The following is a 19,529-nucleotide window of genomic DNA, read 5'->3' as shown; positions in this document are numbered from 1 at the left end:
TGGCCATAAAAATCAGAAGAGGAAGAAACCAGTCCCGGATACAACGAACGAAGCGGATGGATGAGATGAGAAGGAAGGTGCCGCAGGGTGGGCAGATGATGGGAGAGGCGGTGTCGGAGGCAAGCCAATCAGCGGGAGTGCGGAGGCAAATGGACGCCGACCGACCGGTAGGACCACGACTCATCATGCGTGTCCAACAGCTCCCTCTGGCTGGCCGTGAAGGCCATGAGGCCATTCTGCACGCCTCGTACCTCGATGATATCCCCGACGCCCTCGCCCGGTGGCAAGCAGAACGCGTGCTGCTCGTCGTCAGCACGAGCCTCGACACCAAAACAGATGTGATCCGTAACCTCGAAGACCGTCTGGCCCGCCGTCCGTATCAGGTATCGAAAAAGATTGGAGTCGGGAGCCACTCGCCCTACGAGGATGTGATTGAAATCGCGCATCGCGTGCAGGCCGGCTCCCTCGACGCTGTCGTGAGTGTCGGCTCGGGTTCCTACTCCGACGCCTGCAAAGCGGCCTTGATGCTCGCGGCCACGCTGCCCGCTGGATTTGACGCGGCAGATATGGAAGCTTTGGTCGATCCGGTGACAGGGCTGGCCGGCCACGATCGTTTGCGTGCTCCAACTGCGCGGCTGATCTGCGTGCCCACCAGCCTGAGTGCCGGCGAGTGGAATACATTCGCCAGCGCGACGAACCCGCTGGGCAAGAAGCAACACTTCGCGCACGACCAGGGTGCGCCATCACTCATCCTGCTCGATCCGCGGGTCGCCTCCACGACGCCCGCCCATCTGTGGCTCTCGTCGGGGATGCGCGCGGTCGACCACTTTGTCGAGGGGATGTGCTATCCCGGCTGTCCGGCGGAGGCACAGGAAGTCATTTCCGCGGGGCTGTGCAAGATGCTCCGTGGGCTGTGCGAGTACCATGCCGGCCACGAGACGATGGACGAGACAGAGCGGCTGCGCGGGATTTCGGAGTGCCAGCAAGGATCGCGCGAGGCGCTTCTTCCGTACATGAAATGGGGAGTGCGCTTTGGCGCCAGCCATGCAATGGGGCATCAACTGGTAAGAAGCTATTGGATTTGATCCGGGGGGTACGCTTTCCTAATAAGTACTCCAGGGAAGCTTGGCCGGTGTACAGCATGGTAAGAAAGCCCAATGATACGATCGTACCTGTCGCTCAATGAAATGAACAGGAATCACAAGCTGCATTCTGCTCCCGCATGTCCTTCGGTATACCGCACACGACACAGAGGCGCCCCAGGCGCGCATCCTCACCATCTTCAACGAGACGCTGGGGTGGCAGGAGACACAGGCTGGCGATGCGGTCGCACGCTTCGTCGCGCTGCTGGGACTGCCCCACACCCTGGCCGAGGTGGGTGTGACGGACGAGCAGCAAATTCAAAAGGTCGCTACGAACACGCTCAGCGATGTGCTCGCGGGGAAGAAGAATCTGCCCGATTTGCAGGGGCTCAGAGAGATCCTGGAGGTGGCCAAGTAGGGTCGTTTTGCGAGACCTGAGCTTGGATCGCCCTTTCCACCTTTTTGTCCCTTATGTAGAAGCTAAGACAGGATGGCAAATGTACGAGAGGATACCAAGGGCCAATTACACGGTGGGATTGAAGCATTTTCTAATTCCGCGGTATTTCGGCCCAATTGGGTCTTGTGTAGAGAAATGAGATTCTTGTTTCAACCCAGCAACCCTCTGCCCGGTGATGAAGCCATCCACCGTGATGGCGAGCTGCACCGGATACACCAATCATACTACATAGCACGCTGCTCAACAGGCCTTCGGCCCCGACGGGCGGTAATCACTCTAGTCAATCGAATTTACCACTTCAGAACCCAATCTTTGTTCCACGCACCCGCCGAAGTCAGGTCTTGCAGGCCGCTCACCGACAACACCCGCGAGTGAGCATTGTATTGGACCGATGACGCCGGGACTTTGTGTCCGTTGAAGGTCACTTCCCGAGGCGGATGGGTCAACCCGAGAACGGTGACGTTGGCGAGTGACTGGGGTTCCTTCCAGTTGCCTTTAGCTGAGGCGCGGAGGCTGGATTGGAATGCCTCAAACTCAACGCTGAGCGTGGCATCTGGAACCAGGCTTTCCCCGTCGTCAATGTATAATTGTCCCGATGCGGTTCCATCGCCAGCGAGCGCCGTTAGTAGAGACCACGGGCTGCTGCGGACATCCCGAGTCGTCATCGCGGGTTGCTGCATAGGAAGAACACTGCCGCCACGCACGAAGACGGGGATATGACCTAGAGGGGCCGAGATAGTCATATTCACGCCCGGTTGGGCGTCGACCGCAGTCTGTGTGTACCAGTCGTACCAAATCTGACCCTGTTTCACGCCAGGGAAGACACCCTGCACCGTATCGACAGAGGGCGCAAGCGCCGGAACCACCATGATGGACGGACCCAAGAGGAATTGCGTGTCCACCACGGCTAGCGAGGGATCGTTCGAAAATTCCCAGGCCAGCGCGCGCATGACCGTCGAACCAGTCGTATGTGCTTGGTGGAACAGGGTGTAGATGTACGGCAGAAGGGCATATCGGATTTTCATGGCGGTTCTGGAAGCCTCCGCAACAGACGGCCACTGGTACGGCTCCTGCGGAATGTTCCCGATCGAGTTATGATTTCGGTAGAAGGGAAAGAAGGCTGAAAGCTGCATCCATCGGTTGCAAAGCTCCTCGTTGGTGTTGTCGGCGAAGCCACATGTATCAACCCCAAACATAGGAACCCCAAAGAGCGAGAAGGAGAGCGCCTGCGGGATGGAGAAAAACATATACGCCCACAGGGAGTAGTTGTCGCCGCCCCAATGGCCCGCCCATTTTCCCGATCCGGCAAAAGTCGAGCGTCCGATGATAAAGGGGCGTTTGGTGGAATTGACGCCGAGTAGACCATGGTAGGTGGCATTGAGTAGTTGATGCCCATACAGGTTGTGCACGTCATATTCCTGAATCCCATCAACATGGGTTGCGTTTGGAGAGACAGCGTGCACGGCGAGGTCGTGACCGGTCTGATCGTGATTAATGACATAAGGGGGGTGGTTGATATTGCGTACGCCGGGAGTGGGTGTGGTGCGCAGGTAGGAAGTGACGCTCGGGGGACTGGATCCAGAGCCCAGGGAATCAATGGGATTTAGCGACAGGTTGCCACTCCCACAGCTGCCAACGCAGAAGGAGGACACCTCGCTCATATCAATCCAGATCCCATCAAACGGCAACTTCTGGTGCCAAGTCACCATCTCATTCGTCCAAAAATCACCGGCCTTGGGATGATGCCAGTCAGTGAAAACAGTGTAGCCCGGCCAGACAGCACCGATGTAGAGGCTGCCATCCGGGTTCTTCAAAAATACATCGTCTTGAGCCCCGCGAGTGTAGGTGTCATATCTAGAGAACGGTCAGCCAGCGACCTTGACTGTAAGAACAAATTCCGACTGACGCATCAGAGGCATTGTTCGGGTTCGGGATATAGAGCGCCGAATCCACGATGGGGATATAATGGCGGCCACTTTGGTGCAGCTTCTCCAAGAATTTCTCGCCTTCTTCGTAAGAAAACCGAATGGGATCATTATCGAAATCACGATATGTCTTCATGTAATCAATGTCATTCCTGTCACCACGTTATTAGCCTTCCCTTCCGTTCAACTGCAAGATAATGCCATCCAAGTCAACGAACCACATGTTTTCCAAAGGAATTCCGGCCTTTTCAAAGTTGTCAACAACATTTTCGACTACAGACCAGTTTTGGTAGCCCCAACGACACTGGTGGTAGCCAAATGCGAAATACTGCTGCATCGCAGGCAAACCAATAGTGCTGGTCAGATAGTTCTTAGTGACATCGACTTGGCTCGGTCCTGAATACAAAGTCAGGTCAATGCTACCACCCAACGTACGCCACGTGAGATTCTGAGGATGCGTGAGAACCTCCTGGCCGTGAGCATTTCTCAGGAAGACCCCGTGTGAGTAGGAGACGTATTTCTTGGACTGATCGGCCTGGTCGCTTGCGACCAAGCTATGAGAACCGTGATCATCAACCTCAAAATATCGGGTATCCAGATAAAAAGGATGAGAGCCATAGATGTTTCTAGAAATCAAACGCATATTAGCATCAAGAGCGTCCGTCCTTTGTGGAAAGATTTCTTGGAACTTTAAAAGCGGCGAGCCACACGACTTACCCATCAATTGGGTCCCCAATGTCTGACGCATAGAGGGTTAGAGTCAAATTCTCAAGGAGCCGGAGCTGCTGGATGTGCTCTCCGATTCCGTACAAATTGTAGTCCTTGGGCAAGGAAGTCACAAATTCGATGAACTGATCTTCGTAAACTAGGACGGAACCCTTTGTGTCGAAGAGAATATCTCCAGTGGCCTTCCGGGTCACAGTGAAACTAAACGTGGGATCATTTGTCCACGAGAATTCGATGTCGCTGTCCTTACTCGATCCATTTTGATCCGCTTGGGGTCGAGGAACGAGATTTTCTCCCAACAAGTACCATGATTCGTTGGTGGAATCGATATGAGTAGGGATAATCTGAATGTTGAGTCGATCCGTTGCCAAGTACTCCACAGACAAATCCAGGGAATCTACATCAGTCCCATACGCATTGCACGGGTTGCCCGCCAGAAGCAGTTTGGCTGTCAGTCCGTTAGAAGATTGTCTCACATTTGACGCCTTATAACCAGGGCAAGCGGACTGGGCGTTAATTGCCTCGGGGTCATCGATGTTGGCGATCAACTGCTCCCCGATATCTGCAGACGCCGGAAGGGTGAATTGGGTGCGCACCGAGGTCGTCGACGCATAGGACACGGTTGAACTCGCCCCGTACACTATCGGCAGTAGCCGAGAACCTGCCAGAAGTTTTGCGAAGCCAACCATATTTATTGACTTTCAACTCCTGTTGTTCCGTGAAAAGATGATGGTTAAGACCCCAATGCGATCTTGTAACCCTTTATAATCTAGGAGAACATTGGCGGCCTCTCGATTGCTCTTCCCCGCACATAAGTCGGTAGTAATTAGTCGGTCGAGTGCAGCCCGAAGCCAGGCACCCGGCGAGTTGAGGACCCTCTCGGACGCGACCCAAGCGGCACGAGCCAGGAGATTGATGTGTCATTGTAGCATTCCCCATCTCGGTTGGATCAAGCTTTTGCGGGGTTGGGAAAGCACATTGTATGTTGAGTGCCTAGAAGCTAGGAATAGAGCCAATAATGAGTGGGCCGAACATACTGTACATAGCAGAGTTACATCAATCTAGGGACCGACCAGCCACCCGTATGGATGAGGCCGTGGGGTGGGGGAGCACGGCCCCCAACCAAAGGCGCTAAACTCCGCTGCAAGGAGATGACCTCAGAGGTGATCATGATCATGATGATATAATGATCGCTGCTTTCTGTCAAGAATTGGAATTCCTACAGGTCACATACAGGGATTTTACCCCTCATCAATATTTCCTATTGTGTATTAGTCATTCACTAGCTAGTACGCCCCTTAAAATGTTGGTCAGATTTACTAGAATCAGAGATTTATTTCTTCGCGATGTACAATTCCACGTGGGACCTTCGAACGTCCAGATTTCGATACTTCCTAGACTAATAGAGAACACTACTGTTACCTGATCGTTTGACCCGCGAGGCCCAATGAATCTCGAACGTATGATGGGCATGTCCCCATGAAATAAATGACTACGTGACCTTGCTCTTTGAGTTTTGATTTCATGATCCATATTCAGGGCTTCCGCAGCAGTCACTTCGAATGTACTGCCAATGAGACACGCTGCTTAGGACAAGTATGGGAGGACCATAAGCCCCCAACGGGCGTGTATCGATCGGGAAACAAGTCGCCACTCTTGCCAGCTTTCTCGCTTGATCCCAGATCCCGTACAGCAAGTAATGGTTAAGATATTAGCCACGGAATGGGAAAATCTCCTCTCTTTACGACAAAGTAGTCAGGCGATTTGCTATAGCAAAGCTCAAGGACTCTCGTTTTCGATTCCATATTCCGGGCGAATCTCCTAATTGGCGATTGATCCCCCTAAAATGGATAAATTTTCAGAATCCCCGTACGCCCCGCTTCTCATAATAGTCGTGAAGTTTCCATGCAGTAGATCATCTGAAATTGGTTATTAATCGTGATAGAACAGGTTTCTGCCTTTCCCTAGTCCTCTGAGGAGTAGTAACGGACAGGGGCTCAGAAATTGCTCTTTCTCTACCCTCGCCTTGCCTAGGAAACCCTTTTCCTGCCGACCGAGCAGAAGTAGAAGAATTAAACGATTGCGGTCTGGGGGCAGGCACTGCTAAATCAAATGCCCCCATTGGCACAATGCGCGGGTTTCCATCCAGCGATGGCCGGTATATCGACGACCTTGGGTCTGGGTAGTGTACGCCACTCAGACGGGAAGAGTGTTCTCTCATGTGGGAAAACGTATTGAGGTGTGTGAGAGCCACAGGATGGTATTTGGAAGGGTCGTATACTGGAAGCCTTTGTCTCTGGTAGGGCGGCGGCTGTTCATGCGATGTTCGTGGACAGTACTGGGACTGACGACTAAGATCGGGAGCGAAGGAGGACAGTGGTCGTGGATTTGCTCTCTGGGGTGCACAGTACTCGTCTGGTTTATGGGCGGGTGGGATTTGGACAGAGCTACATTGCCCGTCTTGTTGATCGCGCTTTCGCTTCGCTCTCTCTTTGCGGGAGAAGAAGTAACGGAACCCGTTTGGCACTATTTAGCGTTACCCTTAATGACCCCTTTTTGAGAATATTTGAGTCCCGCCTTACTTCTCAAGATGACTTGGGGTCAAAAAGATTATTAACAGTTTTGGCGAAAAACAACGGCAATAATCTTGTCTTGAATGGTAAAGACAAACAGGCAAGTCGTGTTCGCGAGCCTCAGACTCGGAGGTTTTGGGTAATGGAACGCCCCGACTCGAGAGTTCTACAAGACGATATGATATTAATATAGAGTTATGAAACCAATCAATACCTGGAACCAAGTTGGGTAAAATTCTGCCACACGGTCCATGTTTCAAGGGGGGTTATTTTGGGAGCCTCTCGCGCTGCGAGACACAAAGATAGTATCAGGTTCAACCTATAGATAGATTATGGGAAAGAACAAAGAGACACGTCTGCGGGCACGGCCTACCGCTAGTCGAGACCAGGCCTTCATAGCACTGTGAGTCTACTTTTAAAATAGCCAGACGCTTGAACTAGCGCTGACGGCTGATCCATGCATTTGATCACATTGGTACGAATTGCTTGGCGCCACCAACACCAGCAGCGCCCGGCGCGTATTTTAAGGTAGAAGCGCTGAGGATTGAGCGAATTATAAGACGCTATGGTTCGGATATGATGCTCGATTGGATAGTCCAAGCAGATCGTAAAATAATATTATTATTGTTGTTAAGAACCAATAACTAGATACTTAACTACGAACCAATCTAAATGATTCAAGATCCAAAAATTCTCTCCGTTAGCGCATTGCCGTCCTTCTAGGAGACACCACAACATTTCCACAAGTTCTACTCTGCATATGCGCGGTACACGGCCATACCTTTCTCAGTGCAAAAGTCCAGCGCAGTACCCTGACCAACAAAGAAAACCCAACCTTCCTTCAACTCCACCTTTTCCCCACCAGGAATATTCATAGAGCCGCAGCCTTTTGCGACAATCATCAAGCTAGGACCAAGAATAGATTTATGGGTCTCCTTCTCGCCGGCTCCCAGACAGGTGCACAGCACGGCAAACTCGCTAATTGGGGGCGCATAAGCATCCGTCTTACCATTCATGCCCTTGTCACTCTTAAGACGTGGCAGCAGCGCGTCCTGCGCATTGTGTGGCTGGAATGTTAGTGCCTGGCCGAAGAGCTCGATGCTGTCGCGCTCCGCGCGCGGGCAGAAGCCCGTGTTGATGACGTTATCTGAGCGGGCCATGCACTCGACAATATCTCCTTCAAGATATGCATGGATGCTATCAGCGGGCACAAATACGGAGTCTCCGGGTCCCAGCGTTAGGTAGTTCATCAACAGCGCAGCGACTAGGTTGCCGTTGTCGAATTCCGTGTACTGCTTGCTCAGTCTGTCTAACAGTCCCGGGATGTAGGGATATGCGCCGAAATGCGACTCAGGGATGTCCTGTAGCTCCTTGATGGTGGTCGCTACGACCTTCGATGATGCATTCAGCAGCGACTTGCATATCTGCCGCAATGTCTCGTCGTTGAAGTGACATTGGGTCGGTACGAATTTCTCCAGAGGCTTTAACTTGAAATGGGCCTGGATGTCATTGAGTGGCTTCCACCCAGCAAACAACTCAAACTTGGAAAGTGCAATTGCTATCTCCGGCTTGTGGTTGGTGTCGCAGAACTTCTTCGGGTCTTGTTCGTGCAACTTTGCAGCTAAGCCGAGGTCGGGATGAATCTGAAGGGGGAGTGCTTTTGAGAAGGAAAGGATCTTTTCGGTCAGTCACTGCTTTAGAAAATATTTTGAATTTCAGATACCTTGGGCAGAAATGGTATCTCTGGTCCCCATCTATCTAAGACGGACTTGCCCACCAACTGGGGGTTCTTCTTAAGATAATCTCCCAGCTGCTCGCCGGTGGAGAGAAGGTAGGATGGGTTAGAGGGGTACGTTCCCATCCACATCTAAACAAGCCGATCAGCACATTGAGTAGGATCCTCTCATCAGAAGTATCGTTACCTCAGAATAGTTCTTGAACTCGTCGATCTGTGTATTATCTGGTGTTTTAGACCAGAGCAAGCCTACCATCGATTGCTTGCCTTTCTTTCCCCACGTGTCGTTCTGTTTAGAGCACAGTGAATATATGGTTTCATGTAATAAGGAAAAGGCGTTCGAACCTTCACCCCGCAACGAAGTTGAACCACTGTGTTGGCCATGATTTACCTTTATAGGCAATAAAAGGTCGTGTGATGAACAAGAAGAGGGTGAATATGCTATATTAACTAGATTGAACCGGATGGTGAAGTTAGATTTAAACTTTGCTTTGAAGAGAAGGCTGTAAAATCAAAGAGGACGAAAGAGGGCACAGTGATAGTATCAAGTTGCAATTTCATCATTATGATCAGCAAGAAAAAATCATCTCTCTGATGCCCTTTTGAGGACATAAAATTAGGAGATGCTCACGTATGAAAGATCGGAAAATGAATCCACCAATGGAAGTAAAGTTCATTGAAGGCTGGGCGGTGCTTCACACTGACGTATATGTGGAGGTGGTCAGATGAAAGGTTTTCTGGCATTTCCGACAAACGAAATGGCAGTATTGTTAGCTACATATAATAGGATAATGTCTGGCACTTCTCTGCTTCCTCATTCTTTTTTAGTTCTCGGCCTTCGCTCCCTGAGTAAGATCAAGCACGTCACTGTGTAGCCTAAGCTAAGCATTGAGTGGCCTGGTTCGCTCACTGATCCCGACATAGGAATTGACATGAGCGGCCAGCATTTTATAATGAACGCATAGAGGAGTCACGCTGGATTTGTCACAACAGCTCCGCTGTGGACGATAGCGAGAAAAGGCATAGGATACGAATGCCACTTTCACTTACTGCCGCAGTCAGTCTCGAATATGGAAATATCTTCTAGAGTAAAGCATAGGAAATGCAGTAACGGATACTGTGTTGCACAAGCACTTTTGTAATCTTCTTCTGAAGATATTACTTTGCCAAAGTTGTGTTGACCTTTACAGTCATTCTCGAAATCGGCTCGATCACTACACACACAGTAACTCTTTTCTGGCCCCACTGCCGATAAATTATTGAGCAGGCCGCATTATGTGGAGGGACATCGTAAATTGCAGCTTGTATGGCATAATACCTTTGATAAAGTAATATTACACGATGTGTACAGGAATCCAGTGATATTGCCTGGAGCTTATAGTGGCCCTCTGCAAAACATCATCTCTACGATAGCCCCATGAAAGAGCGCCAGCATCCACTCTACCAGAGCGACTTTCAACCATGGACGTTGACCCATCCATCGTATAGTCGGCCTCTGCCATGCTAGAACCAGGACCACAACAATCTCAACCTCCTCAATCTTTCTACTCCACAACCTCGCTACCTCCACTACACGCCAACGACCTACCTATGCCTCAGTTCTTCAGCGCCCCAAATCTTCTCTACCGCGACTTACTTCCAAGACTAATCTGTCTACACCTTCTCTCAAACGCACACTCACAATAGAAGACCTTTATTGCCGCTTTCATAATAAACCATCACCATTCAAACTAGATAAAAAAACCAGTAAACGCTCGGCTGACCAAGCTCGCAACAAAACCGCGTTTACCACACGAGGCGAACGTTATGATTGCATTTACCAGATTGCTCCCTGTCCCCTTATGACCTAAACAGGCTCCTCATTTCTTAACAGATTCCATATCGAGCATGGGTATCTTGTTATACATTACCTAATCCAGGTATTTGATCGCGAGACTCTTAAGGTTCTTACACCTCTGGATCCGATCATGGTTTTCTCTAGCTCGTTCTACAGAAAGGGGGTTACTTTCTCGCTCAAGAATGTCGACTGTCATTTGAAACGCTATTGTGAAATTAAAAGGCGCCACCACCTCTTAATCATATATGCGACATAGCAAAGAGTTTTTGAAACGTTCAGTGCATATCCCATTGACCAAATACAATGGTACTCAGTCTTCTGCTGCGCGCACGGCTTTGCCATGCTACTCTTAGATCCCGCGGTGATCAGCCCGCGGAAATAGTATGAAACCACGATGGTGATCTAACAGATCTGCCGACCACTACTTATTTTTGTTTTTTCGCTTTCAATTCAGAGTGAAATTAACTTGGATTCTCCGTAGGTGATACTTTTCTCTTGCATGATACCTGAACACTAGTGTGTGGCTGAAAGTTCTGCACGGATATTCCCGAATAATTTGTCCGGCGCGGGGTAGTCTTGAAGCCACATTACTATCTGTAGGCCGGCGGAAAGATCGCAATCAGGCAAGAGATAGAGCAAGTGGCCCTAGTAAGAGTCAGTCAATTCAATTGGATGTTGAAAAATGGGGCTGGGAGTTGAGGTCTAGGCAGAGCATCTGCTATATGCGATGTTACCGCGGCACATCTAATCTGAGTTGGGTTCATTGAGACAATCTATGAAATGTTGGAAACACGAATCAGAATGAGTCGGATTGATTTAACTGAAAGCCGTTCTAATTCTGCTCTCGAATCCGATTAACTCCGGGCTAGACTAGGAAAGTTACCCGCGAATGGTAGTCTTTGAGGCATCTTAGTTACACTGCAGTATGATTGTCTGGGCAGATAGAAACTGGTTTGCGAGGGGACCGAGGGAATAAAATGGCCTAACTATACTTTTATAAACGATGTAACTTCGGCTGAATCTAGCCTGGCCGAAAAACACAGTACAGTTTCTGAGTACTGAGAAGTTAAAACATTAAGACATAGCACGTGTTGTTAAAAACTCCAAAGAGCCATCCCTTAAGAAAAGGCAGAATACTTCAAGCTCACATAACTATATCGACCATTCATTGTTCGTAGCTTCGAGAAGGCTCATAGGACCGAAGGAACCATATTTTGCTTCACCCTAGAGATATAGGAAGTCCTATAAGCTTTGTTGAAGTCTAATTCCATATGGCTGAATTAGAATCCTGCAGACAGGCTATTTGCTTACAGTAATCCCCTCTCTTGCCCCGTTGTTTTCCGGCTGTTTTTGGTTTTGGTTTTCTTCTTTGCAAAATAGAGGAATATATATTTATTCGTCCAACGATATCACGGATTATTAGTTGAAGCATACAAACCTTCAATAAAACGTATTTGTGAAAGCCCACCCCAAAAATTGAGTCTACCATAAGCCATGCAAGCATCATTCAATGATTTATTTTCATGATTTCCGAGAAGGTAGCGACCAATTTCTTAGAATGCTACCTTGTTTGTAAGAATCAAATATTTCATTTCAAAATCAAGGTAAACCCAAGCTAATTGATTGAGAAAAGCTCACTACCCCGCAGCATCAGATCTATTTAACCATCGCAAAAGCTCGAAAACAGATAGTATCCAGACACTTTCAGACTATTTTTGACTATATCTATATAGCAAGTCAATTCTTGACACTAAGAAGTCATCATGTCTATTCTTCCCTCTTTAGGGCTTGCTATATGCATCGGTGCCATGGGCTCTCTTGTCGCAGCTGGTCCATGTGACATCTACGGCTCTGGTAATACACCTTGCGTCGCAGCCCACAGCACCACTCGCGCTCTATATGATTCTTATAGTGGTCCACTCTACCAAGTCTCGCGGGCTTCCGACGGCACCACAGCTGACATTACACCTTTGTCTGCCGGCTCAGTGGCCGATGCTGCTGCTCAAGACAGCTTCTGTGGAGGCACTAGCTGCAGCATTACTATCATTTACGACCAGTCCGGCAATGCCAATCACCTCACTCAAGCTCCTGGAGGAAGTGCAGCACCTGGCCCGGACAAACTGGCTAGCGCAACCGGAGCTCCTATTACCCTCAACGGACAAAAGGCTTACGGTGTCCAGATCCAGCCGGGCATGGGATATCGCTGTGATACCGCTGTAGGTACAGCCTCTGGTGATGCAGCAGAGGGCATGTATGCTGTTCTTGATGGAACAGATTATAATGGTGCATGCTGCTTCGACTACGGCAATGCAGAGACAAACAATACCGACAATGGTGACGCCCATATGGAGGCTATCTATTTTGGACTTGGTACTGGATATGGCACTGGCGCTGGAAGTGGTCCCTGGATATTGGCTGACCTTGAGAATGGTCTATCCGCCGGAAGCAATTTCGATGTGACATCAACAAACCCGTCAATCTCCTGGCGTTTTGTCACGGCTATCGTTAAAGGGGAGCCAAACCAATGGTCAATCCGCGGTGGCAATGCTGCCTCTGGTTCACTTGGAACATACTGGAGTGGAGCCTACCCAACTGGTTATAGCCCAATGAAGAAGGAGGGTGCCATTATTCTAGGTATTGGTGGTGACAACAGCAATGGTGCCCAGGGAACATTTTATGAAGGTGTTATGACTTCAGGCTATCCATCAGATGCTACCGAGAATTCGGTACAGGCCGACATTGTGGCCGCCAAATACGCTACCAGCTCCTAAACCATCACCGATGATCACCAAAGCAGTGAAATGCAGCGGCATCACTCTACCAATAGAGTTTGCTTTTTGAAGATGACGGTTTATCACAATACCTCTTGTGTTTGATGGTTTAGGAGAGCCTAGTCTAGTGGATTTATGCGAAGTTTGAGAGAAATTAATTCATGAGTCTTTCTTCTTAACAAGATTTAAATAAATTGTAGGAAATTATTAACGTCTACTTTATTATAAACAGAACACTGAAATATTAGCTGGAAATAAGAGAAGATATTAAGAGGTGGAGCTACTCCCCATAAAAAATCGATCAGCTACCTCTTGTCCTTTTTAAAGGGGCATATTGGGCGTTGGCGCACTTGAACTGTCATATAAAAAAGGTTAAAAACCAAGTTTTTTGGAGCTGGAGAAAGCCAAGCAAATATGGACAGCACATTACCATAAAGGGCGCATATTACGGTGTCCCTCATATAATGCGGCCCGCTCAATGATTGACCTGTGAGAAGGTCTTGGTGGTTGGGCCAGAAAAGAGTTGTGTGTAGTGATCAAGCCGATTTCGTGACTGACTGTACGTCAGCACGAACCTTTCGAGCAACAAAATGAACCGAAAAACGTTGAGTCAATTCAATTGATAACTCCCACTGCCCCTCAAGGTTTCTCGAAGCATCCTCGGGGGATTCTCCATACACGTGTGTCTCATATTGGGACTGTGAATCCATCGAAAACGTCTTAATCATAGCCAGAGTGGAGACAAGAGAACATTTACTATTTCATCATAAGACATTGATCAGACAAATATTCTATCAGGAAAGTACGATACTATTTGGAAACAATCCCTTTGAATCGCTGTCACCCCGTCTACCAGAGCGTAACCAACTTCGACTCAGACCAGTTACGCTACCTCATCGATATGAGAGGCTTCAGCAACGACAATCTCAGCCCCCTTTTCCTGTTGTAGATATTCGGCGAGATGGCGCTTGGGCAATTTCTTGGCCACGGAGACTGCGTCGAAGATAGATGTCGAAGACTCGAAAATTTGGTCGATCTCTTCTAATGATCGTCCTGAGGTTTCGGGGAAGAAGAGATAGATGATCGGCACAAATAGGGCATTCAAAGCGAAATAGACGAGGAAATACTTCCAGCCGATATTAGTAAAAGCCGTGGGAGTCACTTCGGCGACGAGGAAGTTGAAAAGCCAGGAGACGGCAGTAGACAACCCACAAACGGAAGCTCGTAGATGAGTAGGCGCTATTTCACTGGCGTATAGGAATGGAATGCCAAGGAATCCCAGAACATAAACAACGACGTAGAGGTATGAGAAGAAAACAGCAGCTTTGAGAGCGGGCTTATTGTCCGGATTCGAAGTAAGGCCGGCAATGCAGGCAAAACAAATACTCATCCCAGTTGCACTGAATAGCATCAGTTTGCGTCGGCCAAATTTATCAACCGTGTAAGCACAGCAGAATGCTCCTATTACTAGTGCAATCTGGGATGAAGCCGCTAGGATACGGGAGACTGTCCCGCTAAAGTGTAGCTGATTCTCGTAAATTGCAGGGGCGTAGTATGTGATCGAATTAATGCCGCTCATTTGAAGCATCATTTGGGCAACGGCAGCGATGACCACACGATGGAACGTTCGCTGAGGCCCCATTTTGAACATAGCGCCAATACTACCCTTGTTTGCGCGCTCAATAGAGATTTGAATGTCTTCGATCTCTTTTTTCACAGTTTCGCCGTACGGGTCCTCGTCGTGTAGAAGCGCGAGAATGTCTCGCGCTTCTTCCCATCGATCCATTTTGCTCAACCATCGAGGACTCTCCGGTAAATTAAATATACCGGAGCACACTAGGATCGAAAGGAACACGGTAAATACCATGGTGAAGCGCCAAGCGACCGAACTCGGCTGCGTATAGCTCATCCCAAAGGCAACCCACAGAGCCAGTCCAAGACCAGATCCACAGAAGATCCCAAAGGCGGACACATGCTCACCACGATTTTCAGCTTTTGAGACTTCGGCTTGCCAGACAGAGATAGTCGCAATTAGTCCGCCCGTGCCGAGTCCTAAAACAATTCGGCCAATAATGAACTGCTCAAAAGCGAAAGACGACGATTGCAAGATAGCTCCAACAGCTTGAACAATACTAGCAATAAAAATTGTTTTCCGACGGCCTAAAATGTCACCGAGAAAAGTGCAGCCTAGAGCTCCAAACACACCGAAAAGTGTATACATGGCGACGACGGTACCTGTCTAAAATTAGCCTGTATTTTGGGAGCATGCAAGAGAGCTTACCCTGGATCTTCGCATTGTATGATTGCAAGGAGCCCGTTGTCGTCAGGGTATCCATTCGGGGGAACTGCTTGTTGAAGGTAACATCGGCGAGCACACCACCAGCAGACGCTTGATTGTAGCCGAAGATCATTACACCGAAGCAGGCCTCAGCCCAAATGGCTAAGTGCAGCTTAGAGCCTCGAAGGCCCCAAAAGCGCGCCATTATTATGCCGTTTCTGAGCCCAGTTGATGTTGGAAAAGAGAGGACAGCACGGTTGACCCGACTGAGAGTGTGAAAACATGGGTTTATAACAAACCGGAGACTCAGGCTCCGTCGGGGACATAACCGAAGATCATAGCCATGTTCAAAGTTTCGGCTCCATTGGGGACATAACAACCGACGATCATAGCCAGGTACAAAGCTTCGGGGGATCAGGCCCAATAACCGATACCCCTCATATTCTCCACGAATTCTATAATGCGGGGAACTACTGAGAGCGTTTTACCAGACTAACCAGCCGAGCCACTTTTCCCGCTCAATTGTATTATTAAGAACATCGGATCCGATTTGGTCTGGGCGCGGAGGGAGTGTCTCCGAGGTCAGTTGCGCTTAGAGCCACGGATTAGCCGAACTGTATTTCCTCCTGGTTAATAATAATTGTACGGTTAACTTACAAACATCGGATCCGACTTGGTCAGCCAGACGGAGGTTCTCCGAGGCCAGTTGTGCTCAGCAAGTTGCTCGATTTTGCGCACATCGCCAAGCTAGTTCTGCACTAGCCACGGGAACTTAGAAGAACACCTCTTGAACTTTGACGCAAGTCCGTCTCTTTCCCCGGAATTTTCTCCTGGAAGTATAATTTTGACCTAGAACAGCGTAATTCCGAAGATCCGCTCCCCTCAGGATAGCACCAAATAGGCCAAACAATGCAAACAGTGTAATCACGTGATATAACAAGTCTCAGTCGAGCTGCGACGACGATTGTTCCAATGATGGTCGTGTCTCCATGACGATATCCACACACACTCCAGAGCTTCTCATGACACCATGCCGGGTCTACATCTCTCGGCCTTCGGTCGCAAGTGGAAGAAGATTCCCTGGCGGTGGGTGATTGAGGGGGAACAGAGATCCAAGAGACCACATCAGCATGGATGTTTCGACCAACTAACCGCCCAATGACGATAATCACCCCCACTCCGAGGCCATGGAATGCTCCATCCGTACACCGGGCATCGGTAACGACGTCGAGCAGGCCGGTGACGAGTGGTGTACCGGTAGTTTTCAATCCGAGGGCATGACAATCTCAGGATAGTGAATCGAATTGTTCGTTTGCTTGACTTCTCCCATCCTTTCTTCTTCTCCTTCTTCTTCTTCGGCCCAGTGATGAGCTGTCTCCCTTGTCTGCGGACCAGCTTAAGCCAATTCTGAACGCATCCGACGGCCGGGAACGTCTGGAAGCCCATGAATTCGTTTTGAGAGCAACTTCTGAGGGCATTGACTGTGCACTTTGTTTTTTACCTTGTGGAAAGTAAGCAGGGATACTAAACATCAAACGCGCATCCATGCATCGCAGCGGCTATGGCTGCTCCAGTTTACCTGCAAGTGGTTGGTATTGTAGAGGCCGTCGATCCCCGGGAGGACCGCAACTTAAAGCGCTCGCTTTCATGGTTCTTCTTGTAAGGCTCCTCAGAAAGCGTTTGTCCGTGAACAAGAACCAGATGTGGTGCCTCACGCATCCTACATCATTCTGGGCAGTTCTCACTCTCCTGCTTGGATAACCGCCTTGCGTTAAGTCTCCTGGCTACTTTCTTGACCTTCATCAAGCCCCTCAAAGCCCGAGACGTGACCGTATGATAGATGGATGTGGGGGGTAGGGGGGTTAATGCAAGGGCATCGAGCTCTCCCATCCAGTTTCGTAGATGTCGTTGGAGGCGGCCAGTTGAGCATCGTCTGGGCCGATCTGTATATACCCAGTCTCCCGCATTATTTCCGGATCCATTCTTGGCGAGGTCTGGTCTTTAATGTCATCGCGAGACGGACTACATGATTTGAGGCGACCAAGGTAGGCGCCAAGGAAGAAGAGAGGTGTGATATATTTCACATGAAACGCCTGCTAATGCACTAATAATGGTAGATACAACTCTCTCGATCGGGCAAACCAACATGAAACCAATCATAAACCAAGGTTCAAGCTGTCCTACCGCAGGAACCGGCCAAGAGCACCGCCGATATTTTTCAGATCCAGCAGGAAGGTGTCATGGCCAAAGAGCGAGATATCCTCGCCTAGCTCAATGTGTTCGACGCGGTTGTTGCCACCCGCGCGAAGGGTATCAGCGATCTCGCGCTGTTGCCATGCTGGGAAAAGGATATCGCTAGCCACACCCATAACGAGTACCGGGTGGTTCTTCAAAGGAGCAAGGCCCTTGACAAGATCGCGAGGAGCTCCTGCGGGTTCTTCGGATGCAGCGGCAGGCTGGTCCAGCGGCCGCACGGAGGCTGTGGCTTCGGGCTGTTCTTCATACGGTTTCTCGGGCAGTGTGAGGCTGCACGCAGGATCAGAGACGCTGGGAGCGATACCACCGCGCGCGATACGAGCCTCAGATTCGGCACGACGGCCACGTGTCTCGGTCTGATGGGCATGGCCTAGATCAAACAGGTCCATGGCCTTGGAGACGTACAAAAGACTATTGGGATCATACTCTAAGCAGAACTTCTCGCCCGCGTGGTCGAGGTAAGTCTCGATCAAGAAATCCGGACACAGTGCAGGCTGCTTGCTAGGGTCCGCGCGCCTCCTACCAAATCGCTGCTCCCACTCAGGTCCACTGCGATAGGTGACGGTAGCGATCTCGCGCGCCAGCTTCATACCCGAGTGTGGCGGGATCGAGTCATAGTAGAAGCCGCGCGCCCACTTCGGGTCCATCATCAGCACCTGTCGCTGCGTGTGCCTCATGGCAATGCTATACGGGTGACTGCGCGCGCAGCCACTGATACTGGCAATCTTGCCAACTCGCTCTGGGAACAAGACGCCGGCAGCCAGACTCTGCATGCCACCCATACTGGACCCGACGCTTGCCGCCAGTTTGCGGATTCCCAGTGTATCAAGCAGCCGGAACTGCGCCCGCACCATATCATCCAGTGTAAGGATGGGAAATCGCGTCGCGTACCGCTTCCCATCGGAGGGATCCACCGATGACGGACCCGTACTGCCGTAGCATCCCCCCAGCACGTTGGTGCAGATCACAAAGTAATTGTCAGTGTCGAGTGGGAGCCCGGGGCCAATGAACTTCTCCCACCACCCTGGCTTGGGATTCGACTGCGTGCTGTGTGCGTGGCTCGAGGCCGACAGGCCCGTGTGCAGGAGGATAGCATTGCTCTTGTCGGCATTGAGCTGGCCCCATGTTTCATATGCAATCTCAAACTCGGGCAGCACGCCGCCCCAGTCCAAGAGGAGCGGGTCCTTGCAGCGGAACTGTTCGTGCTGGCCGGTGGTATAGGACGGTTCCGGGCCGGATTGCAGCGATCGAGCCGAGAGAAGCGCCGATTTAGCGTCTTGCGCGTCGAGACAGGGGAATGATAGTGCCGGATTGGAGGAGTCTTTGGAGGGTTCTGCCGTCGTTGCGGAGGACATGCGCGGAGGGGCTGTATGCAATGGTCTCAAGGTGTTTGCCGACCATGCTGCCCGCCCGCCGGCGAAAATGGACGGCGCCTCGGTGACTCGCGGGCATGATAAGGCTCGGAGGGGAGCAAACGCAGAGCGCGCGACTACCGAGCGCATCTTTGCGAAACAACACTAAGAATAATGGCGACGAAGGAAAGACAGTTATCATCTTGTTCATGATCATCGGAGAGCGGGTTTTCCGCGGATGCCCCAGGCCGCCAACACATGGCGTCATTGGGGCGGGTGGTGATTGGCAGAGTGAAGGATTACATAATTCTTAGGGGATAACTACCAGCCTCTCCGATGTATGTATGAATAGCTATGGAGTACACATTATATAGTGGGCCAAAGGATGGTGGCGGGGGCATCATCTTGAGAAATAAAAATGGGTTCAGGGGGCCCAGAAGTATTATTATTCGTATTTATACTCGTTCTTGGCCCCTTCCTGTGATGTCCAACATCGGCAATGCTCCACTCATGGGCCGTTTGCCACTGAGGTAGTAT

The 19,529-nt window shown here is 50.1% G+C and overlaps 5 protein-coding genes across 5 annotated transcripts; 2 read left to right on the top strand and 3 right to left on the bottom strand.

The window, feature by feature from the left end:
- Nucleotides 1–56: 56 nt before the first annotated feature.
- Nucleotides 57–1,500, top strand: N7510_000033 (iron-containing alcohol dehydrogenase; the record flags this gene model as incomplete). The annotated part of the gene is made up of 3 exons (XM_056971963.1): nt 57–1,064; nt 1,120–1,144; nt 1,196–1,500. The coding sequence occupies 3 exons, from the start codon at nt 57–59 to the stop codon at nt 1,498–1,500; spliced, it is 1,338 nt and encodes a 445-aa protein (XP_056837080.1).
- Nucleotides 1,501–1,829: 329 nt separating this feature from the next.
- Nucleotides 1,830–4,879, bottom strand: N7510_000032 (glycoside hydrolase family 31 protein; the record flags this gene model as incomplete). Its single annotated transcript, XM_056971962.1, has 4 exons — nt 1,830–3,393; nt 3,446–3,616; nt 3,683–4,090; nt 4,182–4,879. The coding sequence occupies 4 exons, from the start codon at nt 4,877–4,879 to the stop codon at nt 1,830–1,832; spliced, it is 2,841 nt and encodes a 946-aa protein (XP_056837079.1).
- Nucleotides 4,880–7,512: 2,633 nt separating this feature from the next.
- Nucleotides 7,513–8,754, bottom strand: N7510_000031 (uncharacterized protein; the record flags this gene model as incomplete). The annotated part of the gene is made up of 3 exons (XM_056971961.1): nt 7,513–8,439; nt 8,487–8,630; nt 8,686–8,754. 3 exons carry the CDS (start codon nt 8,752–8,754, stop codon nt 7,513–7,515), a joined length of 1,140 nt encoding a protein of 379 aa, XP_056837078.1.
- Nucleotides 8,755–12,098: 3,344 nt separating this feature from the next.
- N7510_000030 (alpha-L-arabinofuranosidase B domain protein) lies at nt 12,099–13,106 on the top strand (the record flags this gene model as incomplete). The annotated part of the gene is made up of 1 exon (XM_056971960.1): nt 12,099–13,106. The coding sequence occupies one exon, from the start codon at nt 12,099–12,101 to the stop codon at nt 13,104–13,106; it is 1,008 nt and encodes a 335-aa protein (XP_056837077.1).
- A 4,458-nt stretch (nt 13,107–17,564) lies between these two features.
- N7510_000029 (homoserine O-acetyltransferase family protein) lies at nt 17,565–19,142 on the bottom strand (the record flags this gene model as incomplete). The annotated part of the gene is made up of 1 exon (XM_056971959.1): nt 17,565–19,142. One exon carries the CDS (start codon nt 19,140–19,142, stop codon nt 17,565–17,567), a length of 1,578 nt encoding a protein of 525 aa, XP_056837076.1.
- Between the last annotated feature and the right edge of the window lie 387 nt (nt 19,143–19,529).

The sequence above is a fragment of the Penicillium lagena genome (assembly GCF_028827675.1).
Source record: "Penicillium lagena strain IBT 129212 chromosome Unknown utg000001l_segment0_segment0, whole genome shotgun sequence".
In the NCBI taxonomy this organism is placed as follows: domain Eukaryota; kingdom Fungi; phylum Ascomycota; class Eurotiomycetes; order Eurotiales; family Aspergillaceae; genus Penicillium; species Penicillium lagena.
Note: the sequence above shows the minus strand (reverse complement) of the source record. Positions and strands in the feature narration are given on the sequence as shown.